The 27,651-nt window shown below is 42.2% G+C and overlaps 1 protein-coding gene across 2 annotated transcripts in view; it reads left to right on the top strand.

The window, feature by feature from the left end:
* TENM1 (teneurin transmembrane protein 1) overlaps positions 1-27,651 on the top strand; it is a 438,805-nt gene that overhangs the window by 177,503 nt on the left and 233,651 nt on the right. For both annotated transcript variants that reach the window (XM_084814084.1, XM_084814083.1), the window contains exons 4-5: positions 8,269-8,361; positions 13,790-14,028. In XM_084814084.1, coding sequence (XP_084670210.1) covers positions 8,269-8,361; positions 13,790-14,028 — 332 coding nt within the window. The remainder of the gene's footprint in view (positions 1-8,268; positions 8,362-13,789; positions 14,029-27,651) is intronic.

The following is a 27,651-nucleotide window of genomic DNA, read 5'->3' as shown; positions in this document are numbered from 1 at the left end:
CATAGGAAAATATGTAAAATAAAAAATGCACCAAAATGTGCATTTCCTCCATTGACTAAAGCATTAAAACACACATTATGGGGGGATTTGTGCATCTGATTCAGTCAATAAGCAGATGATGGAACAAAAGGCACCAGACAATCTGTGAAATGCAGACAGATTTTACAAAATCTGTGTATCGCTATCTAGCACTAAGGATCAGAAGTAAAGTTACTGCCCTTACAAACTCCTTCACAATTGTTGGATGTGCTGTAAGGCAATTTTTAATGAAGGATGCAGGATTTCTGAAAATATATTCAACGTATTGGGACGATATATCTACTATCCAAGTCTTCCTCTGAGCATTACCCCCCTCCCCCCACCACACACACACACACACACACACTAACTGTGTTAGTCACACACTAACTGTGTGAGATGGGATTTTTTTTTTTTTAACATAAATACTTCTCCTTTGCCTTTCCATATAAAATGCTCAAGGCAGTTTACAACAGAGGTAAACTACAACTGAAAAGAACTGATAGTGCAATTTAAAGGTGTGCATTCTTTACAAAATGAAGACATGATAAATCAAACAAATGTTCCCTCATTTGCTTTATGTTCATTTTAATGTAAAACAAATGAAGAATGAAAACTAATGTGAAAAATTTGTTTTTATTTCTCACACTTGTTTTGTCCAATATAGCTCAAGTATGGAAGGTATGATGCTCTAGGGAAGTAGTAGAATGCCTGCAAATTGATGGGAAATGCCAGGTTTAGAAGCAAGAGAACTTTGTAATAGAAAGCTTATATAATTTCACAGGGATGTAACATAATTTGGGTGTTGCTCACAAAACGTGCAAGCACACCCTGTCTGAAGCCTCAAACATGATCACAAGCACATGTCTACTGGAAATGTTGGCAAATTGCTAGACATATGCTTGTGCTTGATTTGTGCAACTCCCCAGTTGGGTTTCATGCCAATTTCCTAATTTGCGCAAATTTTCCCTGCATGCTCATTCAGCTTTGCTTTAGTATATGGAGGAAAGTTGCATGGATTTAGAAATTTGAGCAAATTTCATGTTCGATTGCTGCTCCATTTGCTCAATTTTCCCATTGTCTGCCCCAAAGCAAGCAGTGACCGCAAATATGAACAGGAATTGGGCACAAGATGAGTGGACGCATGGTATTGAGAGAATCCTAGCTATCTCAAACATTGCTCATTTGCCCATCTCTAGAATTTCACCCACTGTTAGATTGCCTTCCAAATCAGGACACTAAGTTTAAGGTTATGCAAGGATTGTTTAATCCTTGAATAACCCATGGTGGCCAGGTTCGGACAACACGCCACAACTCCATCGGGGGCTGCACATTCATAATGGCAGCCTCACACACACCCATCATGCGCTGTGGCTCATTGTGGATTAAGTAACCCATGGTGAGTCTGAGTGTCATGCAAACCCCGTCTCTGTCTAATACATTTAGGTAATGCCCCAGTAGAGTAGCATAACACCTGCAAATTCCAGGGGTGGAGGCAGGCAAAGTGAACATGGTCACATGCGGAACTCGGAGGGCAAGACTGAGTCCCCAGAGGTGGAGGCTGGTGGCTCCAATGTCAGTGGGGCAGTGAATCCGGTCTGGGTTTCAGTCAGAACCAGTTAGAACTTTAAAGTAGCTATCCAAGGTGCTGAGCCTATTCTGGGGATAGGGTTCAGCACCTTGGATAGCTTCTTTAGAGTTCTGACTGGTTCTGACTGAAACCCAGACTGGATTCACTGCCCCACTGACATTGGAGCCACCAGCCTCCACTGGACCCCACACTGGCCAGATTTGAGCCCTCAGCCTGAGTTTCCACACCCCTGTCCTGGTGGAGGTATGACAGACCTCCAGCGTAATCCTACATAATCTTCTCCAAAGTAAATTCCATTGAGTTCTATGGTTCAGTGACTTCCATTTAGTTGAGTATAGGATTGCAACCTCAGTCTACTTTGAGTAGTGGTAAATTCCTGCACTCAGATATCTATATCCAAGATACATGTACATCCTGCTTATGGTACTAAGAGTATCTTGTTATTAAAATGTATTGCTTTCATTGCAGTTTCACAGAGATAGCGATTTGTAAGAAAAGATAGCGAAGAGCTAGTATAACATAAAAAAGAGCATGCCCCTTTCAGTTCTGCCTTTTAATGGCACATTCTTATTGCTGCCACACATAAAATTTATTTCCCTGCCCCCCCTCCCTCAGGATAAAGCACTCACAACCCATTGCCTGTTCTCTTCCTTCTCACTAAAAATAATTATGCTTCTCAGGTTTTATGGATACTTTGCTTTAATCATTCTGGACTGATGATTTACAGCACCATGTGTTGTCATTAGCTTTGACAGCCCTGTCTCATTGTGGCTTATTGTCTTTATAGGATCCTAAAGCTCCCAACAACTCAGTAAAGTGAGATTTCCTCTTCTCTCTGACCTCCTAGTTATTTAAGACGGCAATCCTATACCCGTTTGTCTGGGAATAAGTCCCATTGAACTCCGGGGGACTCACTTCTGAGTAAACATAATAGAATTGCACTGCAAATGCACACCATGATTATTATTTTTATGTGTTGCTTTGTATGTTTTTCTCTTGAGTATATGGTATTTCTTTGTATCAGCCAGGACATATGGGATAAGCAAAAACAAGTAAAACATAAGATTCTATGATATTAGGGATGTGCGAATCAGCAAAAATTGAGCTTGCTGAAGTTCTCTGAATTCCACCTCAAAGCTCAGTCCAACTCCAGTCCATATCAGATTGTGAGCTTTGTTTTTTTTCTTTCCACATGAAAATCCATCTGTATTTTTTGTGCATAGTTTTCCAAATGTGTGCATCCATTGTGCACATATTTGAAATGTATGTATTCTTCTTCTATTGAAGAAAGCATATTTGTGTGCATTTTTCAAAAGTACACATTTTGTCTGCACATTTTTCAAATGTGCACGTTGTCAAATACATTTTTTTTTTTTTTTTGGTCTGCAAATCACATTGCAAGTTTGGAAACGTACAGACTTTAACCCCATTTGAGTCAGTGGTTCTGGAGGTGTGAACTAGGTAAATCCTGATCAAAAGCAAACTGAAATGAATTTCTCGTACATCCCTAACAACGATTCACAAGTCATGATCCCGAGAGCAAGTTGGGAGTGTATAACAAGTAAGGATATAGGAGAACTCTGCAATGGAAACAAATGAGTTTGGATTTTTATGAATCTGACCCATGGATTCCTCAACAGACCAGCTTTTCCCCTGTCAGGTGGATTCCGCAGACTTGCTGACCAGTTTTCTAAGCTTCAGGAATTTTGCGCAAATTTTGTCAGAGAAAAATACACAAAAAATATGTGAATTTGCACAGATTTGCACAATATGAATTTGCACAAATTCAGGAAATTGGGAAAAATCCAATTTCACCAATGAGTGGAAAATAGAATGAAAAGCACCCGACAATTGGGGAAACACAGGCAGAATGGATCTTACAAAATCCATACGTCTCTACTCACTAGTGACTACACTGCCTAGGCCTGATAGAAGTTGTAGACCAAAACAACCAGAGGCCCATCATAAGTTGCTCATCCCTGTTTTAGGCTGTGGTTGGTTAGTCACCAGTGGTGCATCTGATCTAAATTATTTTGTTGCCAGACACATTACATCTCAGTTAGTGGTACAGATAGGTAATTTTAGACTTTGGACTAAATGGTCTTATGAAGATGGTAATGTATATTTCTTCACCTACTTCAAAATATGGTAAATCAGCCCTGCCACATTTGGGGGCCCTCCTGCTCATTTGGGGAGTGGAGCCCTAGACCTTTGCCCCCAAGTCCTGAATGCATCACTGATCCCTGGCCTCACACATTTACTCAAAAGGAAGTTCCACTTAAAACAATTGGATTGGATTCAAGTGAATCAGCTCCGTCAAGTCTGGGAATGCCTTTGCCCTTAAAGATGGCCTAAAAATCGTCTTAAATTGAAACAGAAATGTATGCTCTAGGGATTCACTATTACTTGTGAAAAGTATTTTATGTGAGATTTAAAAAGGACAGAGTCACACCTACACATGTCAACCTTTTGGCTCATGCCCACTGTGACTGGTACAATGAAACTTAAAACCAAGTACTCCAAGTTATGTTTTTTATTGTTTATTATGCTAGGTTCCTGTCAAGTTTCCCTTTTCCCCCACTGATCTTCAAACTCCGAATCAAACACAGACAAGAGGCTTCAATCTACAGCTTTTAATTCCATTACCACAAAGGGTCATACAGCTGTAAATTCTCAGTGACTCTCAGTCTGTAAGGAAATGCCTTCAGGGGGTTCCAAAGGTAGCTACGAAAGTTGCCCACCGTTTGAAAAAAAGGTGGACTCCCTAGCCTAACTTAAGGGGTGGGGGGAGCTCTCTCTCTCTCTCTCTCTCTCCCTCCCTCCCTCTCTCTCTCTCTCTCTCTCGTGAGGCTTCTAAGCGCCGCTGTTCACACAGGACCAATTGGGAAGACCTCCTGAGTTCTGCCCTGGCCATCTCCCTCTTGGCTCTGCGTCTGTGCTTTGCATATATTAATTCAGATTCGCCAAACACCTCCTCTCCCTGTTCGCTATCTCTAACAGGAGGGAATGAAGAGAGAACTTCCTTGAGCTTCACCTTTTAAACCTGAAAAGCCTGCTTCGCCATCTCTAGAATAGCCTAAGAACATTCCTCCCCCAAGTCTAGCAGCTCTTCTTCAGACTCTGAACTGCTGTCGCACTCCCTGTGCTCAGAAGCGCCCCTGACTAGGGATGTACGAATTGTGTATACCTTCTGTGCCGCTTGACTTCCGCAGTTTGTGGCCAGTGCTCCGTTCCACTGTTCACAAGCCCCCGGAATTCTCCTCTTTTTTTTCCACTCCAAAAATTACATAGATAAATCCATTCTGACAAATGTAATTCCTGTGCCCAGCCGTCTCCATGAGTCTGCATAACTTCCATAAGAATCGCTATTTTTCGTAAATATTTATGTATTTTTCCCCCCTGCCCTGACGTGCAGTAATTACTTTCAGCCAAAACACTTCCTCTTCCTTGTAGGGGATTCCCAAAAGAAGGCTGTCTTAGGTGTGCCTGAGAGATAAACTATTTGTTTAAAGCAATGCTGTTTTAAAGAAAGACAAAACCGCTTAAAATGACCATGCCAGTCCTGGAGAATAATACATCATGCAGGGTTCCAGGACCTTTTTCTTCCTTTAAAACAGCGTTGCTTTAAACAAATAGTTTATCTCTCAGGTACACCTAAGACAGCCTTCTTTTGGGAAGCCCCTACAAGGAAGAGGAAGTATTTTGGCTGAAAGTAAACTCTGCAATGGAGAAGGAGGATTTCAGTTTAAAAAGAACACCCACAAACAAGCCCGTAAGCACAATTCATTTTTTTAAAAAAACCTTACATATTCATTATCAGAATATACTACACTGTGTTTTTATTTATGAAAATTCTGTGACTCCTTGCAAACGACAACAGAAAAGCCACATGACTGCTGGCTCCACAGGACCTCGTGGTGTCGTTCTGCAGAGGATTCCGTGGCACGGACTGAAGGGAATTTGATCCCATTTCAGTCCATGGCAGAATTCTCTGACATCCCTACCCCTGACAGTTCCTATCCTAACTAGTCCCCAAATCACTAACATAATGTTATAATAGTTGCATTGCTGTTATAAAACCATTAATAGAACTTTTAACTCACCATGGAGTTGCGGGGGAGCGGGTTGTCTCCTAAAGCTGTGGGTCTTGGGTATTTACTTTAGGTAGTTGGCTTTTAGATGTGAGGTAGGGAACCCAAAAGGGGAAAAAAGCACAAATTTCAAATGAGAAAGTTTAAAATTTACTGAAGAAAATTGTCAATAGGAAAACATATAAAAACATATAAAATCTGAATGGATGCACACACACACACACCACAACAAATATGAACAATAAGGTAATAAAAGAACCAGGGATAAAAGCATCCAGCTAACCTAACTAAATTGTGTCTCTCTTTTTTATCCAGGTCCCTGATTCTAGCAATATCTTACTGTCATTGGCCCAATTCTCTCTCAAGCAGTTCTAGCAGCTCTGATTCTTTCTTTCCTCTAGGACTCTGGCCTTGTTTTTCTTTCTTTCTTTCTTTCTTTCTTTCTTTTCCCTTTGTTTCCCTTTGTTTCCCTCTTTCTGTCTCTGTCGTTGGCTTATATCATATAGATAAGAAAGACAGAAAGACTAACAACACAGTATTCAAAAATATATATTTAAGCTAAGCTTTTTGGCTTCCACCCTCATAAGTAGCTGTGCCATTATATCTGTCTGTCTGTCTATCTATCTATACACACACACACACACACACACACACAACTCCAACCAATCAGAAGAGTAGTTTCATTTCTGCAAACTACGTTTCCATTTCCTGAACTGAAACTTTTTTTTGTCTCTTCCTCTGACCTTCTATTGAAGTTTATAATCTCCTGGTTTCCTGAGCAAACCTCCTGGCCTCTACTTCATAGCTAAACTTTTGTCCTCTAAACTATTAACTTTTTCACCGAAACTGACTAGAACACACGCATACACACACACACACACGCACAAACAAACCATTTAACCCCATAATATCCTAAAACCAAACTAAATTAAAAAATGGAGAATAGTTGTGTTAGTTCACACACACAAAGGGGGAAAGGGGAGAAAACAGGACTGTGCTGATTTCTGTGGGCATCTCTCCATGTGTAGGCACTGTCCAGAAAGAAGAATCACGCTCTTACAACATTCTCCATTTTTGTTGTTATCTAGTTTTTATAAGTCAAGTTTATGTTTTATCATCTTCTATGGCAGGGGATTGTAGACTTTAGGCTTGCAAGATCTACTTTTTTTTTCTATGAGAACTCCAATATCCATCAACTAGAGGCAGATGCAAAATGGTGACTCAAGGGGCAAAGACAATCACCTGCTTAATCTCATGAGTCATTACATCCACAAATACAAATTTAATATTGTTAAAACAATGGGAAGTTGGAGACCCATACTGATGATTGATTGATTGATTGATTGATTGATTAAATTTATTAATCGTCCATCTGGCTGGTCACCCAGCCACTCTGGGCGATCTACAATAATAGAAACAGTTTAAAACAATAAAATTCTACATTAAGAACATCATATTTCTAAAAATACCCTAACCCACCCCAAATGCCTGCCTGAACAACCACGTTTTTAATGCGTGGCAGAAGCTCATTAAAGAGGGGGCATGGTGGAGCTCCCTAGGGAGGGAACTGATCTCTTGCAAATCATCAAAAGATTTACCAGTAGATCCTGATCAACCTCCTTCCCACCCCTGTTCATTAGAGTATTTCAAGGTGTTGCTGTTTTGTTTTGTTTTGTTTGCTTTTGTTTCCTAAATAGGTTGCTTCTGTTTTGAGAGACATGGTATTCAAACACACCAAGCTGTGCTCCTGAGTTGCAGTTTTCAGCATTTTGCTCTGTAGAAAGACAGCCCCATTTTATCAAACTGATTGCAACATTTTGATATGTCCTTAATGCCTCTGTTAGCGATACCATGCTTTGACAAACAGCTTGATAGTTCTCTTGTTTAGGAGAACCTAGTCACCATCTAGCAACACCACATATATCACTGGTACTTTAAGAATAGTTTATAGTCTCTTGACAATAGAATACTTAAGGCTATACCAAACCAGCAGTTTGTAATAGGTTATTGTCAGTAGTTCATTGGGAGATATAATTTAATTATCTCTCTCTCTCTCTCTGTCACACACACACACACACACACACACATATATATATATATATATGCGCATGTTGAAATCTCTGCTTCAAAATATAATAAGAATGATTCCAGATTTACATGGTTTTTAAGCCATTTTAATACTGTTATCTTTTCTGTGTTTGAACTGTTACCATTCAGCTGTGAATCAACATTTTAAAATCCTTCTGCGATTATTGCTAGCTACTGATTGCAATAGCCTTAATAACAAATTTCTGTTCAGTTTTTTGCTGCCATTTTTACTCTGCTGACCTCTTTGAACTATGCCCAGAAAGCAATCTATATCAAACCATTTATGTTAATGTTCTTTTTTTAAAACAAATAATAAGCCTCCTGTTTTGAAAGGAAAACAGGGTATTAAACAGTGTTACCATATTTTATCCAGATACTGTTAAAGTGTTTTAAAAAGGTCAATGGGAAAGAAAGACCAACAAGAATTTATTATATCCTTTTTGCTTATTCCACATTGTGGTCCTGATCCTGCTCCCACAGAAGTCAGTGGGGTATTTGCTGGCCCTCGGCTGTGGAAATGCCTTCCACCAGAAATCAGGAGGATCATGTCTCTTCCCTCGTGCCAAGCGAAATGTAAGACCCTCTTTTTGCAAAAGCCTTCCCTTGACAGCATTTTTGCAGCTTTAAAGAATAGCCTAGGAATTCTTCACAGAAGCGTGAAATCAAAAGAGAAAGATGTACACTCTGATGGCAGAATATATTTGGACATGGCCCATGATGTGGTCTTAGTGACTGCTTTGTGTAATTTTATAAACACCTTGTAACAATAGCGATGGAAACCTTAAATAGAAGGGACAGATTTCCACAATACTTAAGAGTTTCATCTATTCAGTCCTGAAGTCAGGAAGAGTCTTTCAGTCAGCTTCAATGTGTTTCTTCGATATATTGATTTTGACCAAAGGAACAACCAATAGAACAGTGTTAAGAATCCCAAACCCATAATCTGATCTTATTCTAATCTTCAGTCAGCCCAGGATTGATTAAATGACCGGTAGTCTAATGACCCATCCATCCTAAGAAACCAACCAGGTAGTATAGATACACATGTGTGATCTGGGAATCATGGGCTATAATCCAGCTCACAGTTGCATGTTTCCCACTGGCTGTTATGGAAACACAAGACCATACAAGGGTCTGGTCTTTTTCCATAGGCAACTCAGAGGAAATACCAAAGGCAGTTGTACATTGGATCTGGTAAACTCCAACCACTGTCCAAGCAGTGCCACATTCTGAAAAGTAGTGAACTTGGTGATCAAAAACAATAGCATTTCCCTAACTTATGTACTAATAGTTCCCTTAACTTTAGCCTCCTTATCTAATTTTCTTTAAATAAATCAATACATAAATTCATATAACTCAACACAAGAGCAACATCACATGGCGTAGTAATATCACACCAATGTGTTCATCCTAGGCACACTTCTGTGCAGTTAACAGCACAATCCTATCCATGCTTATTAGGAAGACAATTTGGGCTTTTCTCTGGGGCCTTTTCCCAGGTAAGTGTGCACAGGATTGTAGCCTTATTCCCACTGGAAGTGCATCAGTGAGACCTATATCCAAATTAATCCTTTCAGGTTACAGTATAAATCACTACCTTTAACATTTAGTGCTCTGAAATTTTAAGGACCAGCACTACGAAAAGAGCTGAACTAAAATATAATAACTACTGCAATTTATATTTTGTTGTTGGAAGCTGCCCTCTGAATCATTTTGGCTGAAGGGCAGAATAGAAATGTATTAAATAAATAGATGACAACAACATCATCATCAACAACAACAGGCACAATGCAGCCAAAGTACTTTTAAGTCTCCTTGATTACAGTGGGGAAAATTTTAAGCATATACTAACACTGAATTCAGAAGGGCTTAAAACTCTTTAATTTTCAGTGTCATGCCCTAAATCTTTAACTGACCTCAAAATCAAAATGTTGTAATTAAAATATCTGAATACTGGCCTTAAAATGTCAAGTTTCTTTTTTTTTCAGCATGAAAGCAGATCTGTGGGGTCCCCAAATGTGGACTTAACTGTTGAAAACATGGTTCAACCATTAGGCCAGGCGTGGGTAACTTATGGCCCTCAACTGTTTTGGCCTAGAACTCCCATGATCCCTCACCATTGGCTCTGCTGGCAAAGGCAGATGGGAGTTGTAGGCTAACACCTGGAGGGTCCACCCCTGCTTTAGGCAATGTAAACTCCAGCACCCAATCTAAACACCTGCAGTTAAATAACTTCATTTAATATCTTTTAAAGCATATGTATTTGGTGTGGGGAGAGAGACAGACAGACAGAGAGAGAGAGAGAGAGATTCTGCTCACTGCTCACTGCTCACACATGGGACTTCCAGTAGTCTCCCATTCAGACTGTGGATCAGGACCACGCCTGCTTTATTTCAGCAATGTTTGTAGCATCTGGTAGAACAGATATTGAGCCCCCATTTAATATCACCTCAATTAACATAGTCGCATCAGATTTGGTACTACCTGATGGAAAGCTAGAATATATACAGAATATAAGGATAAAACCTAGCTTGGATGTGTCTAAAATATACTGCCACCTTCTCTATTCATCCCTGTTATCTAGGCAGTCTATCACGTCCTGTCTTCATTGATTCATTAGGGTTCCCAAGTCACTCCAAAGTCTGTCAATTTGCTGCCTTGCTTTTAACCAATTAGTGAACTAGTTGAATTCATTATTAAAATAAGTGACGTGTTGTCCAAATCAGGACATGTACACACAACCATGACTTAAAGGTATGGACACCTTTACATAGCCAAACATTTTGATGAAAATTCCACATTTTAAGCTGCTGCTAATGAAATAATCAAATAACCAATGAACAATTAATGCTTTTAGCCATAGGAGAAACCTGTATATTTTCTGCTTATTGGTGTGCATTTGTATACTTATATGTGATATTATCCAATAAAACACACACGCGTGCACACAAACACACTAACACTTTTAATCGAAACATTTTAAAAATGTATACAGACATCTTCCACTTCTTTTTCTGGCTCAATGTTTACCTTTTAGCAGCAACCTGACACAATGAAATTGGATGTGTGAAGCTTTTCTTAGCAGGGAAATAAAGGGATGGGAGAAGATTCACCTACTTAATTTCTTAGCATCAGCTGCTGTTAAAGCAGGGATCCACAAATTCTGACTTACCTTTTGATCCAGTCATTGTTTGTGGCATCCACCAATCCTGCTTGTCCCCTATATGGAGGACTTGGAGCAGAGTCTGATCTGACATCACATTGAGTTTCAGATCAATTTGGAAGCATGAGGCTGAAGATGAGACCTCTCCTTCTCCCATGTTGCAGGCCTGGAAGAAGAGTGACTCTCATTTGTGATGTTGTGCTGAGACTTCTCCCTGTTTCATAATGTCTCTGAAGTCCAACACCAGGCCAGAGGGAAGTCCCCTTCAATCTCTCTTGTGCTGGTGCAGCTGACCACCAGACTCTCGAGAGAAATGGTTTCCATTGCCCATCTGGTAACTGTATTTGTAGACTTCTGTATTAAACACACAGTTGCAGGGCCAGAAAAAGGGCAGGCAGGAGGTGGGCAGGGAGGTGGCAAACCTAGTGACATATAGGGATATTGGAGAAATCTGCAATGGAATCACATGAGTTCAGCCTTCTGTGAATCCGATCTGCGGATTCCACAGCAGACTGACTATTCCCAAGTCATACTATTTAGAAAAAAAAACATCTGGAATTATACCCAAATGTAGTCATAGAAAAATGCATACAATAAAAAAACACAAGATGAAAATGTGCATTTCCCCCATAGGCTAAAGCATGAAAATGTGCATTTTAGGGGGATTTGTGCATTTGGGGGCAATATGAGCATTTGCACAAGTGTGATTTGTGCAAGTGAAAATTTGTACAAATTCCAGGAAATTGGGGAAAAAACTGATTTTGCCAATGAGCGGACGATGGAACTAAAGGTGCCTGACAATCTGAAAAACGATGTCTCCCTGTGATTGAGATGTCTCCCTGTGATTAGGAATTCTGACAATGTTGTCGTGAACCACCCAGAGAGCTTCAGCTATTGAGTGGTATAAAATTAAATATAACAACAACAACAACAACATGATCAGTAACCCTTCTAAATATGTTGAGCTGAACATGCTTAGAATCTCTCTTCAGAACTTTGTGCTCAATGCACAGAGGTCTTTGGTGGGGCAGGAATGTTGGGGGCAGGCTTATATGTACAGACCCACTGCCATTGGAGGCTGGTGGCTCTGATTTCACCAGTTCTGAATCCTCTAAATGTGAATCCCCTAAATGTTTTCAGCACCTTGGATAGCTCCTTTAGAGTTCTGACTGGCTTCTGACTGAAGCCCAGAGCAGATTCACGGGCCCACTGAAATCGGAGCCTCCGCTGCCCACTTCCCTCTTCACACATTCAGACAAAATGCCCAAAATATGCTTATGTATCAGTGCACATCCACATAGCCAGTGGTTCAGGATTTCCCTGTCCCATTCACTCTGTGTCTGTGTGCGCATGTGTTCACGCGCACATGCACCCATGTGCGCACACAGACACACACACCTGATGTGATACTCCTTCCAACATACTGTGAAAAATATCAGCATTTAAAATTAATGTAGCATGCAAGCTGCAGCCGCCATATTTCATTCTAAGCGCGCTTTCAGACATTACAAACAAGCTCTGGCAGCCGACCGGGGAGGCAGCTGGCAGCACTTCTGTGTAAAATCCAAAGCCGTGTTGAGAACGTGCTTATTGCCATCCAAAGGATTAGGATCAGGCTGCAGCTGTGTTGAACTGGGTTTTGCAGGAGTGTGAGATGAAATTCTGTATGCAATTTTATAGAGACTTAGGTTTTACCAGTAGTTCCCCCCCCCCCGCCAAATAACTAGAAACGTTTGTTTTGGAAGGGTCAGTTTCATCCATGCTACTCTCAGAGCCATTGAGCTTTCCCAAAGAATCCGTTCTTTGTGTAAATTCATCCTCATATTTAAAAACTCACTGCTGGAAAATAGTAGCAAGAGCTGAATGAACACCGCTCTTGGGATTCTCAGTCTCGAATGCCTTTTGTGCCTTCTTTTGTATTTGGTAGGTATCTTATGAAGTCTAATGATGCCTTTAGAAAATTCCTCCAACGAAGAATGCCCCTTCGTTGGATTCGTTCCCCTGGGTTGGGAACACATTTGCTGTGTTACTGGTCAAATACACATCCCAAAGTGTAATGCTTTGTTCGTTTTGTTTTGTTTTACTATGAAAGGCACACTAAAACTGCATAGTCTCTCATTTATGCTTATTGAAAAACATAAATGGCTAGAGTGTTGGACTGAGAGCCAGGAGTTCTAGTCCCCACTCAGCCATTTGGGCCAGTCACAGACCCTCAGCCCAATCTACCTGATAGGGTTGTTGCTATGAGGCTAAAATGGAGAGGAGGAGGATAATGTAAGCTGCCTTGGGTTCTTTGCAAGAGGGAAAAAAGGTAGGATATGAATGTAAAAAATAAATGAATGAAGCTAAAAGGGGGACATTTTATATTTTCAGACTATAATCCTAAACACATTTACCTGGGATTAAGGCCACTGAATACAGTAGGGCTTACTTTTGTGAGTAAACATGCCTAGGCTAGCAGTATTAAGCTGCAATCCTGTGCCTATTTACCTGGCAGTAAGCTCCACTGAATATAGTGAGAATAACTTTAAGTAAACATGCCTAGGATTGTGCTATTAATAATGACATTTAATCTAGAGCAGCTTTCCTCAGCTTGGCACTCTCCAGATGTTTTGGACTACACTTCCCAGCATTCCTGACCATTGGCCATATTGGCTAGGGCTGATGGGAGTTGAAATCCTAAACATCTGGAGGGCACCAGGTTAGGGAAGGCTGACCCAGAGGATATGTAATTCCTTTGGTAAAGATATTTTAATCTCAGTCTGTATTCATTATGCCTTCCTTGTGCAGCACATTAATCTGTTTTTTACAACATGGTTCTCTGTCTTCTTTCCCTAGGCACTTCCTATTTAAACATGGATCTGGTTCTTCAGCTATCTTCAGTGCAGCGAGTCAGAACTATCCTTTAACTTCCAATACCGTTTACTCACCACCTCCTAGGCCACTTCCTAGAAGTACTTTTTCTAGGCCAGCTTTCTCTTTTAACAAACCTTATAGATGCTGCAACTGGAAATGCACTGCTTTGAGCGCGACAGCTATTACAGTCACACTGGCATTGTTGCTCGCCTATGTCATTGGTAAGTGCTGTGTGTTGCTTTTGTCTTGAATCCTTTTTGTCCATTTGCCTGTATGAGTATTATGTGGGATGATTAAGAGTGCAATCCTGTACATATCTATCTAGAAGTAAGTCCCACTGAGTTCAGTGGGGTTTAATCCCAGGTAAATCTGTCTGAATGGGATTGCAGCATATTAGGGATGTACGAAAGTCACTTACCTTTTCACGAAATTTGATTTGAGGTGGGGGGGAGGTGCTCCATCCCTCCCCCCGAAATTCTGGCCGGGGGGGAGGCGCTCCGTCCTTCCCCCCTGAAATTCTGGCCGGGGGGGAGGCATTCCATCCCTCCCCCCTGAAATTCTGGCCGGGGGGGAGGCGCTCCGTCCCTCCCCCCTCCCAAATCCTGGCCGGCCGGGAACGCAAATGGCGGTGGCTGTAGCCACCGCCGTTTGCGTCCCTGCAGTCAGCCGTGATAGGCTATGTAAATGTTTACGTAGCCTATCACGGCTGAGTAAAACAAACAAAAAAAAACACGCATACGCAAATGGCGGCGCCCATGGGTGCCGCCATTTGCATTCCTTATTTTGGCACGTCTAGTCTATGTAAACATTTACGTAGACTACGGCGAAAATAAGGGGAATGCAAATAGTGTAGACGCCCATGGGTGCTGCCATTTGCGTACATGCGTTTTTTTTGGGGGGGGGGTTTACTAAGCCGTGATAGGCTACGTAAAGATTTACACAGCCTATCATGGTATTTTTTAAAAATCTAGCCGTGATAGGCTACGTAAATCTTTACGTAGCCTATCACAGTTTTTTGTGGGTTTTTTTACTGGAAATGGTGGCGGCGGCAGCCGGTCAGAAGACCGGCCGCCGCAGCTGCTGCCGCTGCACCACCGCTGGAGCCGCCGCCGCCACCATGAAGATTCGCCCAAGGTAAGTCCCGTCCCAGGGGGGGGCGGGGGGGCAGACCATTTTGCCACCGATTTCGGGGGGCCGAATGCGCTGGCATTCGGCCTCCCTGAGATTTGTGGCAAAATTCTCTGACATCCCTACAGCATATATCTGCAGGCTCCAGAAACTCTTGTGTGGCACCCCTTGTGGCCATAGGAGCACACAGCCCTCCTTGGTCCCTTTTCCCAGGCTTTGTTCCCACCCACCTCTTCCCACTCAGCCTTGGTCTCTAGGTATGGGGATGAAAATGAGGGCTGTCTCCTCCTTGTCCTCCCACCCCACCCACTGTCCTGTTCTAGCTTAGCACAGGGCTCCCAGGGGAGACTGGGTTGCAGTGGTGGCATTGCCTGGAAAGATTAGATCATGTCTGGCGCAGCAAGGACACATCTGGAAAGTCAAGGTCTGGACAGATTCCTGGCTGAAATTGACCACAAATGGCAGTTGTCTCAGCAACATGCAAAGGCCTTCTGAAGCTTCCTGAAGGCTGGCAGATCTGGACCTGCTGTTGACTCCACCTCCTTTGAGGACCTGTCTACTTTTTAAAGGTCATTGTCTGATTCTACAGCTACTGGCTGCATGAAGGCAGTGATGACTGCATCAGAGGGATGCCTTCTGAATCAGAGGAGTCTGGTAAAGCCACATGATGGGTTACTGGATGAAACCTCCTCCCTCTCTGAGTGAGGGGGGGGCGAGATTGAGGCTGGAGAACGTGACACCTGCCATATGATGTTACACATCGCACAATCTTATGGGAGGCAGCCAGCCCCTCATGAGACACCCATGCCTTTTGGTGGACCAAAGCTCTGTCCCTCATCATTCAAGCAACATGGCTGCAGCCTTGATGTGCCACTTGCTGGTGCTTCCAAGCCGACATGTAGCTCCCCTCTAGGCTCAGCAGCTATCTTGTGTGTCTCCGTACTTGCTGGAAGCCATCCAAATTCCAGACACTTGGTAAATGTCCAATATCTTGTGTGTCTCCGTACTCATGGGAAGCCAGTTATCTTGTGTGTCTCCATACTTGTGGGAAACCAACTATCTTGTGTGTCTCCTCCATACTTGTGGGAAGGGAAGCCATCCAAATTCCAGACGCTTAGTAAATGTCCAATATCTGGATGTTTTGTGTGTAGCTCCCAGAAGAAATGATGAAAAATTGAGAGTTGTTCTTCTCTCTGTTCTGTTCTCCCAATGCCTTCCCTGTCATGCTAAAAGAGAAAGGAGAAAAGATGGCTAAACTAAACAGTTTATAAAATTAGATTACCCTGGAGTATATAGAGAGAAACATTTCTCTAACAATACTAGAACTTCTAGTCAAGTTGATTTGCAACGACTTCAGGGAAGACAACGGAATAGCATCAGCCACTACCCAATTAATGTGTGGGATTCACCACTACAAGATGAGGTGATTTTTTTTTTTTTAAGGACTTAATGGATTCTTGGAGGGTAGGTCTTCCAATGGTATCTTCATGTTCAGAAGTGGTATCTGATTAGGGCCATAGGAGACTGCCTTATAACAATTCCTTAGGCATCACAAGGGAGTGACAGCAAGTTCTTTAGCTTCTTCAGAAACTACCAGCTATTGTAAAGTTCACTCACAGAGAAAGCAATGCAGGTCACAACAGAGTCCAAGCAAGGGAGTTGTTGTTGTCGTTGTTGTTGTTGTTTTAAATGTTCTTTCAGTTCTACCAGTCATTTCAGGTGTCTCTTACCATTTTAATTAGATTCCCATAGTTACTGTTGTTGGCAAGATGATTGGCATCATCGAAGTTGTTAGCATTAGTATTATTTCTTTCTTGTTCATATGCTCCAAAGGAGAGTGGCACAGTCTTGGTCATTCTGAATTAATCCACAATATTGAATCAGAAGAACAAATCATCCTTAACTCAATTCATAGAATGAGCAACGATGCTGAGATAATTAAAAGGGCAGATGTATTGTGAATGTCAAAGTACTGGGAGTGAAATGCATTCTGTTGTAGCCATGCTCACGGGATCCAACTGTCTGACCTTTACACTCTTATCAGTGAGCATGTGGCTTTGCTTCCTTAGGAAGTATATGTTTGATCTTCATTTCCTATCTCGCTCTCAAAACTGATTGACAGGTGTGGAAAGGACCTGGTGTTTTGTGCGTTGGATATTCTTAGGGTGTGTTGTAAAGCCTCTTTGACACGATGAAAAGATAAAGAAAGCAAAGTGTTACTTCCTAATAGTTTTCTGGTTCTAACACCAACAGATGTCCCAGCTGGTATTTTAAACTCATTTTTTTCTTTGGATGATCACGTTTCAGGACAGTGTCATGTTATTAATTACAGTATAAACACAAGAAAGCAGTCCACACTCTCATTAGAGAGGAGACCATAGGGCTCAGTGTGTGGACCCATGCTAGGGGGTGAAACTAGACATGACAAGGGTGGCTGGTGACTCCAGTTCCAGAGGGGCTGTGGTTCTAGTCAGGGTTTTTGTTACCCCCAGCCAAAACTCTAACAGTGCTGCCCAAGCTGCTGAAAGGTACTACCCAAGGTGCTGAACCCTACCCCCAGAATGGGTTTGGCACCTTGGATAGTGCCTTTGGCACCTTGGATAGCACCATTAAAGTTTTGGCTGGGGGTAACTAAAACCCTGAATGGAATCACAGCTCCTCTAGAACTGGAGTCATCAGCCGCCACTGGATGTGACATTAATTGTTTGAATGCAATTAATGTACATAGCAGTCATATGGAGGGGGCGAGAAGGATCAAGACCATGGAGGTAGAGTTTAATGCTTCCATAGTCCTGATGAAAATCCCACCACCACCACTCTAAGATGCATTGAGAAGGAAGCCTCCATTGGCATCGGTCAGGACTTTCTTCCCCTTCTGATGCAAACTGAAATTTTGGGAAGATTTCCTTTGAAAACCACAGAGAGGGGAAGGGTTAAGCTCTCCCCTGCCCTGACAGCTGCTATTACTTTTGGGTAGGAAGCCAACATGCACATTTAATTCACACAATTAATGGCAAGTCTTGTTTGCCACTGGATGTGCATGGCATATTGTATTTGATGCGGCCAAGATGCCAGTTCAGAGAGAAAATATCTCAGGGGGTTTTTTAAATTTTATTCTACAACTGGAAAATATCCCTTCCTGTTGGCAGAGCTGTGTCATTCGGTGGGAGCCATGATTGTGTAGAAGTTAGATTTGTTCATATTAATCTGGTTGATTGTTTATTTATACATTTATTTATACATACATGAAGTATAAGTCAGAGTCAGTCAGGACACGGAACTGTAGATTTTCTAAGGATCCCTGAAGATAATCTAGTTCAATCCAGTCTCGTAACTGAGGCGGGATTTGCTGTGCCTAAACCAAATCTTTATCCAAGCTCTTCATAAAATGATCCAAGAAAAGTAATTCTCCATCTTCCCTGAGCACCTTGCTATATTTGGCTAACTCCTCATTTGGTTAAGATGTTTTATCTGATCTAAAATTACTTCTCTGTAGTTTAAATCCCTTTCATGTGTCTGTCTTGTAGTAGAGAGAAATTTATCTCTTTTGTGGAAATCTTTTAAGTCTTTTAATGCTTTGAATCTGACACCATCTTAAAAATCTGCCTTGGCTGATAGTGTAAATAAGCATATGCCAAGCTAGAGCAGGGGGAAATACCATACTGTTAGGGCTGCTGCCTAGTTAGGTACATCTTAGTCAGTTAATCATACGATTTTAATTAATTGATTGATGGCATCAGCATACATTTGTGTATGTAATAAAACAATCATTTTGAAACAAAAAGCATTACTCTCCTGTCTTCAGGGTGCCGTGGGTCTCTAGCTAAAAAATGTCAATCCAAGCTGTGCGATCAAGGATATGGATGTTGTGAAATCCAAATTCTATGTTGGGGATCATTTGGAAAGGACTCAAATATAAAAATCCCAATGTCATAATGCCTTTTTTTGCAATCACACTTGCAATACTGTCTTCAGTTCTGGTCAGTGCACATCTAAAAGGATACTGTAGAGTTGTGAAAGGTGCAGAAAAGGGCAACCTAAACAATCAAGTGGCTGGAACAACTCCCCTATGAGGAAAAGTTACATTTGGTACTCTTTAGCCTAGGGAAAAGGTAAGAGGGGACATGACAGACAAATGTGAACTTATGGCTGGTGGGAAGAAAATCGATAGGGAAACATGTTTCTCCAATAGGGATCGGGGGGGTGGGGGGAAACGGCCGTAAGGCTGGAAACCAAAAGGAACAGTTGCACCAGTTGAATTGTGTTCCAACACAGGCCTTTATCAAGGGAAAAACTCTTGGAGACTTTTCTGGAGAATCCCCTCTCCCTTCTTCTTTGGAAGAAGTAAGGGAGATCTAATCCCCCAGAAAAGTCTCTAAGAGTTTTTCCCTTGAAAAACTCTTAGAGAGTGCCCTTCTCATTTGCCCACCCATGAGTGCAGTCAGAGGTGAGAGGGCCTTCTCTGCAGTGGCCCCATACCTTTGGAACAAGCCGCCATTGGAGGTCCACCATGCTCCATCATTGCAGACTTTTAAGAAGGCCTTGAAAACATATTATTTTACCTTGGCCTTCTCTTGATACGACTGCTATTCTTGCTGTTGCTGCTGTTAACATTGTTGTTGGTTTTAATGTTGTTGTTATTGTTGTTTATATTTTTACCACTTTAATATTTTAATTGTTTTTATATATTTTATTGTTGTGAGCCACCTTGGGAGGGCTTCTGCCCTAAAAGGCGGCCAAGAAATATTTTAAATAAATAAATAAATACCCTTGTCGAAACGCACCTGGAATTCAATTGGTGCAGCTGTTCCTTTTTTTTGATTTTGGAAACGTGTTTCTCCCTCTCTCATAATACTAGAATCCAGTGTCACCCCATGAAGCTGAGTGGGAGGAGATTTGGGACAGGTAAAAGGAATGGCTTCTTCACACAGTACGTAGTTAAACTTAGAATTTGCTACAATAAGATATAGTGATGATGGCCACCCACATAATTGGCGTTAATAAATAATTCGTGGAGGATAAAGCTATCAATGGTTACCAGTCATAATGGCCCTATATCACCTCTGGTATCAGAGGCAGTAGGCCTCTGTATACAAGTTGCTGGGGAGTATGAGGGTGCTATTGCACTCATGTCCTAAGTGGGGGTTTCCCACAGGAACATGGTTGCCCACTGTGTGAACAGAATACTGGACTGAATGGACCCTTGGTATGATCTGGCATGGCTCTTCTTACGTTCCCATGTTTAGATGGTCTTATTTCACAGCAGATGCCATCTCATACAAAGCATTTGGCCTTGGCTAGATCTACACTACACTTTTTGTCAGTACTGAAGTGTATTGATAACTGTTAGGGCACATTACTTATTCCATATACTACTTTTCTAGCATCATTTCCCATTTTTTATTCTGCATTGCCCCAAATGACAACAGATGTCATTGTGTGTGCTACAATGTATAAATGCACAAGAGGGATATAGCATCACCATGATGGGTGTCAGGAATGAATCTGAGTGTGTGGAGATAGCTAGCAGCTCAGATTCAGAATGGGAACAGCCAGAACAGGGGGAGGCTCCCTCCCTAGTGAGCTCAGATATGGCAAGGCCTTCTTCTCAAGACCTTGGCACACAGATGGCTTGGCCTGAACCCCCCCCCCTTCCTTCTCCATGAGAACCCAGGTCTCGGGGAAGGAGAGTGAGGGGCATGACTTGAGGGACACTAGGGTCCGTCACAGAGCAAAGAGAGAAAAGTTAGAGGCGGAGCTCAGACGCTCCACCCAGTTGGCTATGCATGAAAGCCCACATAGGAGGGAGCCATCATAAGGGAGGGGCGTCAGGGTGGAAACTGAGCCCATAGAGCCCCAGAGCAGTTCTGATTCTGAGGAAGAACAGCAATCCATGGGAGGCAAGCTCACTCACCTCTCACAAGCACAGCAGCTGGCAGAGATTCCTCCTGCCAGCATTCCTGAGAGAGATAGTGACCCTGGCAGTGAGAGAGCGCTGGAGGGGGGCTTGCTGGACGCTCGGCGCAGACGCAGGGAGCAGTGACAGATGGAGGGTGCTGAAAGGAGGCACTCTGCTTGTTTGGCGCTAAAACAACGGTCACGTCCCGAGGATCCAAGGGTAAGAGGGAGGATCTCTCTGTAGCCCATAAGTTCAGAGTCTTCCCGCGCGTCTCCTTCAAACAGGGACGAACTGCCTTACCTGGAGCTTAGGCTACTCTGCTATCTACCCCAGTGCAGTTCCTTGCTTAGTTGCTAGTGATTAGTATCTGTAAGAGTCATTAAGTTATAAAAGAATATAGCCTTGGAAAGAATCCTCATCGTCTGTGTCTTGAGTTGGCTATTGGAGGGGACTGTAAGAGGCAGCTAGGGCACTCCTGACACCTGCGAAGCTAGTCTGGGCAAGAAGTTCATGTTCAGACTGCCGGCAACTTCTCTAACTTCCACTTCGACTCCTCTATTAGTATTCATAATTGTGTGGAGTAGCTGTTTCCTTTGTAGCCTGAGAGTTTCCTGGAATTTGCATCTGTACAGAACCTCGTCATTAACTAATAAACTAGTGAGCCTGAAGCCTGGTATCTTGGAGTGTGTTGATTGTGAAGGGGGAGGATGAAGGAACGTGACAATGGGATCATATTGATATAACACCTTATGTTTTTGAAAGTGCTTGAATTAAAAAAAAATGGGAAGGGGGGATCTGCTGCTGTCTGATTAATCAAGAACACCTGTTTAATCAATTAAAACCTTTTGCCCAATAAACTTTGGTCTGCCCAGTCCAACACACAGTGTACTACATCACACTGAAAAGACTGCCAGGTTTTGTTTTGTTTTTTAATGAATTGCATAGCAATGAAATGAAAGATCATCTGGCCCAAACCCATTTCTTCCCAATACAGTGCCAATAATAACATTATAACCTTTTAATAATGGAATAATGGGATATCACAAATGGTCATAGCCTCTCCACAAAACAGTCCCCAATCAAATGTGCAATTAAAAGACTAAAACTATAAATACCTCTGAGGTTCAACAAGTTTGTTTTGTAGAAAAAGTCTTATAAGGTGAGCCCTAATGTTAGGCAGAATGAGGTGATCAACTCAGGCAGCAGCTTTCGATTGTCATGAAAGGACAAATTTATCTGTTGTTGTTATTTAGTATTATTTTCTGCCAGGGAGGAAGAGGCTCTTGTGGGATTTCCTGCCTTAGGTGCATAAATAAGATACCTTGCCTAGGGTACCATGACTGGGGGGGGGGGGTGCACTTCCTGCTCTGCCTCAGACACCAAAATGTCTTATTTATTTATTATTACATTTCTGTTCCCCTAGGCAGCTTTCATAGTCCTCTCCTTCTCCATTCTATCCTCACAACAACCCTGTGAGGTAGGTTAGGGGTTAGGCTGAGAGTAATGACTGGCCCAAAGTCACCAAACGAGTGACTTTTTTAAAGTGAGCTTCATGGCTGGGTGGGGCCTACAACCTGGGCCCCCCAAGTCCCAGTTCAACACTCTAACCATTACCACACCCTGGCTGTCTTGGGCCCGTCCTGCTGCCTTCCGTGCTTGTCATGAGCTAAATGACAACTAGTATATATTATTTATTATTATGTATTGATTTACTTAAGACATTCCTTACCTACATTTCATTATCAAATAATCCCAAAGCAGAGTACTAATGACAAAACTAGTTTTATCACTAGTTAACACCCCCACCAAGTATAATCAAACAGGGGAAAATAGTTATCTTGCTGCCTCCTCTTTTCAGTCTTCTGAACTTATATCTTGTAACTTACTTTTTTCGGTCAGGTCACCTCACAGGCTGAGAAAAAATGCCACCCCAATGTCAAGCAGTTAATTTGGAGGAGCGATTTTGTTGAGTTTTCAGAGGGGATTATTGACAAGAGTTTCTTTTTTTTGGGGGGGGGGTGATATGTAGTTAGTTATTATTTCATTTGTACCCTGTCTTTCTACCAAAAATGGCACTCAAGGCACCTTACAGAACCAATTAAAACTGATTAAAACAATACATTATAATGCAACAAAAACATAATATTGAAAAGCAGATTATTTTTCTTTTGTAATTTCTTTTGTTTTTCTTTTGTAACCATTTGTGGCTGCTATAGCAAGTGATGGTGGTGGTGAGAGAGGTCCTTTCAGCAGCCCCCATCTCCCCCTTCCCCACATACACATACACACACTCTCACACACTAAAGCCTCCTTCAGAACAATGACATATCCTGATATAGCATCGTTCTGAGGGGGCATTTTTGAGGGAGAAATGGCAGATGCCCAGAGGAGCTACGCCATCACTTGTACCCCTCCACACACAAAAATAACCCACTTATAACAGAAAGGAAAAGGTGCAGAGACTACCTGGGAACTGCCACACACACACACACACACACACAATTGCTAGTAATTTGCCCCTAAAATTAACCCCCGTTTTTGAGCCCCCTCAAATCCTCTCTACCATTTTGAGCTGAACATTTTCAGCTGAGAACTTTCCACCCAGCCTTACTTTCCATCTCCTATTTTCTGTCCTCAGTCTGAGGTAATTCTTTACTATTCCTATGGTGGATGTTGAGGGAGGCAGTGGCCACTTCAGTTAGAATCATCTGGAGCTGAAATTTGGGAGACAGCACAGCTCTTTCTAGGCTGTTCTGTTCTCTTCTCTCTTCTCTGTGGAATATTCTGTTTGTAATTTTCACTGAAAACTAATGGGGAGAGAGAGGGGGGTTATGACATGGAGACCAGCAGACCTGATAAGCAGATCTAGTTTGCAGGGATCCAATGTTTCAGTGACATTTCCCAATTGTGTTTCCTAAATGTAAGGCAAGTTTAATGTGATGTTTTGCTAATACCTCCCCAAAAACCGATTAGGTAAACTTGGCTGAAGACATTTATTTGGAAACTCTTCATACTTGCACAACTTCCCCATTCACATGGAGATAAGACATGTAGGTGTGATAAACATATATTGCACTTATTTATTTCCCTCTTAAGTTCATGGATCCACTGTAGGGGTGTCTCTTGTGTTTCAGCCAACCTTCACATTTTGTTCACTGCCACACTTTGCAGAACACAAGTTGACAAGTTGTGCTTTCACAGAAGGTAGATAAGAATAAATTCAATTTAGTCATTGACTTTGTAGCAGAAGGTGGGTTAATCCAGTTTAAAAATGTAATCTGAAACACACACACACACACACACCCTATGTGCAGCTTTGAAGTTCCTTTAAATATATGACACAAACTGTAAGATAAATAATCAGTTCTCTAGACATGACAGGTGGGCGTGTGTGTATATATATATATATATATATATATATATAATTTGTTGTTGTTGTTCAGTCATTAAGTCATGTCCAACTCTTCGTGACCCCATGGACCATAGCACGCCAGGCCTTCCTGTCCTCTGCTCTTTTCCGGAGTGTGCTCAAATTCATATTCATTGCATCGGTGATGCTATCTAGCCTTCTCATCCTCTGCCGTTCCCTTCTCCTTTGGCCTTCAGTCTTTCCCAGCATCGGGGTCTTCTCCAGTGACTTTTCTCTTCACATTAGGTAGCCAAAATATTTGATCTTCAGCTTCAGTAGCTGTCCTTCCAATGAGCGCTCAGGGTTGATGTCCTTTAGGATGGACTGATTTGACCTCCTTGCAGTCCAGGGGACTCGTAAGACTCTTCTCCAGCACCACAGTTCGAAAGCATCAATTCTTCGGCGCTCAGCCTTCCTTATAGTCTAGCTCTCACAGCCATACGTTGCTACTGGGAAAACCATAGCTTTGATTAGACGAATTTTTATCGGCAAGGTGATGTCTCTGCTTCTTACTATGCTGCCTAGGTTTGCCATAGCTTTCCTCCCAAGGAGCAAGCATCTTTTAATTTCATGGCTGCAGTCACTGTCTGCGGTGATCTTGGAGCCCAAGAAAATAAAATCTGTCACTGCTTCCATTTCTTCCCCTTCTATATGCCAGGAAGTGATGGGGCCAGATGCCATGATCTTAGTTTTTTTAATGTTGAGTTTCAAACCAGCTTTGCACTCTCCACTTTCACCCTCAACAAGAGGCTCTTTAGATCCTCTTCGCTTTCTGCCATTAGGGTGGTATCGTCTGCGTATCTGAGGTTGTTGATAATTCTCCCGGCAATCTTAATTCCGACCTGTGATTCATCCAACCCGGCATTTCTCATGATGTACTCTGCATATAAATTAAATAAGCAGGGCGACAATATGCAGTGTTGTCGTACTCCTTTCCCAATTTGGAACCAATCGGTTGTTCCATGTCCGGTTCTTACTGTTGCTTGTTGTCCCTCGTACAGGTTTCTCAGGAGACAGGTAAGGTGGTCTGGTACTCCCATCTCTTTAAGAATTTGCCACAGTTTGTTGTGATCCACACAATCAAAGGCTTTAGCATAGTCAATGAAGCAGAAATAGATGTTTTTCTGGAATTCTCTTGCTTTCTCCATGATGCAGCTAATGTTGGCGATTTGATCTCTAGTTCCTCTGCCTCTTCGAAACCCAGCTTGTATTTCCGGTAGTTCTCAGTTCACATGCTGCTGAAATCCTTGTAGGATTTTGAGCATAACCTTGCTGGCATGTGAAATGAGCGCAGTTGTACAGTAGTTTGAACACTCTTTGGCATTGCCCTTCTTTGGAATTGGAATGTAAACTGACGTTTTCCAGTCTTGTGGCCACTGTGGAGTGTTCCAAATTTGTTGGCATATTGAGTGCAGCACTTTAACAGCATCATCTTTTAGGATTTTAAATAGCTCAGCTGGAATACTGTCATCTCCGCTAGCTTTGTTGTTAGTAATGCTTCCTGAGGCCCACTTGATTTCACTCTCGCAGATGTCCGGCTCAAGTTCAGTGACCACACTATCATGGCTATCAGGGACATTAAGATCTTTCCTGTATAGTTCTTCTGTGTATTCTTTCCACCTCTTCTTAATCTCATCTGCTTCTGTTAGGTCCCTGCCTTCTTTGTCCTTTATCATGCCCGTCTTTGCACATAACGTTCCCTTGTGATCTCCGATTTTCTTGAAAAGATCTCTAGTCTTTCCCATTCTATTGTTTTCCTCGATTTCTTTGCATTGTTCATTTAAGAAGGCCTTCTTGTCTCTCCTTGCTATTCTCTGGAACTCTGCATTCTGGTGATGTCCATGTATAGAGTCGCCTCTTGTGCTGTTGGAAAAGAGTGTTTGCTACGATCAGCGTGTTCTCTCGGTAAAACTCTATTAGCCTTTCTCCTGCTTCATTTTGTACACCAAGGCCATGCTTGCCTGTTATCCCAGTGATTTCTTGTCTTCCTACTTTAGCATTCCAATCCCCTATGATGAAGAGGACATCTTTTTTTGGTGTTAGTTCTAGAAGGTGTTGTAGGTCTTCATAGAACCCATCAACCTCAACTTCTTCGGCCTCAGTGGTTGGGGCATAGACTTGAATTACTGTGAAGTTGAATGGTTTGCCTTGGATTCATACTGAGATCATTCTGTCATTTTTGAGATTGCACCCCAGTACTGCTTTTCCCACCCTTTTGTTGACTATGAGTGCTACTCCATTTCTTCTAAGGGATTCTTGCCCACAGTAGTAGATATGATGCTCACCTGAATTAAATTCGCCCATGCCTGTCCATTTTAGTTCACTGATTCCCAAGATGTCGATGTTGAGTCTTGCCATCTCATGTTTGATCACCTCCAGCTTACCTTGATTCATTGATCTTACATTCCAGGTTCCTAAACAATATTGTTCTTTACAGCATCGGATTTTCTTTTCACCACCAGACACATCCACAGCTGAGTGTCCCTTCAGCTTTGGGCCAGCCGCTTCACTCTTTCTGGCACTAATTGGAAATTCCCTCTGCTCTTCCCCAGTAGTATATTGGACACCTTCCAACCTGAGGGGCTCATCTTCCGGCATCATCTCTTTTAGCCTTGTCATACATTCCATGGGGTTTTCTTGGCAAGAATACTGGAGTGGGTTGCCATTTCCTTCTCCAGTGGACCACATTTCGTCAGAACTCTCCGCCATGACCTGTCCGTCTTGGGTGGCCCTGTACGGCATAGCTTAATACTTCACTGAGTTGTGAAAGCCCCTTCACCACAACAAGGCAGTGATCCATGAAGGGTGTGTGTGTGTGTGTGTGTGTGTGTATATATATATATATATATATATATATATAATATTATTAAAAAATGCAGTTATTTACTTCAGTTATCAAGCTCTAGTTCTTTCCCTCCAATTGCATTACTCTGTCACATTAAGAGCCAAGCAACCCAATTCTGCCCTAAAATGGAAGACAGAATTTAGGAGGCACTTATACAGATTAGAGCTGTGTTCAAGAGGCCTCTTGAAATTTTCCACCTTACTTGTGGGCAGAGAAATTTGAGAGACAATTTCACCAAATTTCTCCAAAGGGAAGATGAGGTGGAGTTAGTACTCTGCCAATATCTGCCTTCCAATTTCCTGAAAGTTTTCTCCCCCCATGGAAGAGGCTTCCATTGTTCTGCCTCCTTCTGGATGTTTTATAATTTATTGTTGTGGTGTTTTTGAGCGTACCTAATCACAGCTAGCCTCCCAGGCTGCCTGTACATCCTGATCTGAAAGAGCCCCATGGGAGGAATTACCTCATGGTGCCTTAAACCAGGCTTTACTTGAAATGTCGGAAGCCAAGGAGGTTACAGGCTGCTGGAGAGATGATTGCACAATGAAAAACAGGACACTTGTGCT

Source organism: Heloderma suspectum, chromosome 9, assembly GCF_057233095.1.
Source record: "Heloderma suspectum isolate Gila_16-S chromosome 9, 16-S_ref, whole genome shotgun sequence".
Taxonomy (NCBI): domain Eukaryota; kingdom Metazoa; phylum Chordata; class Lepidosauria; order Squamata; family Helodermatidae; genus Heloderma; species Heloderma suspectum.
This window is presented reverse-complemented; position numbering and strand designations above follow the sequence as displayed.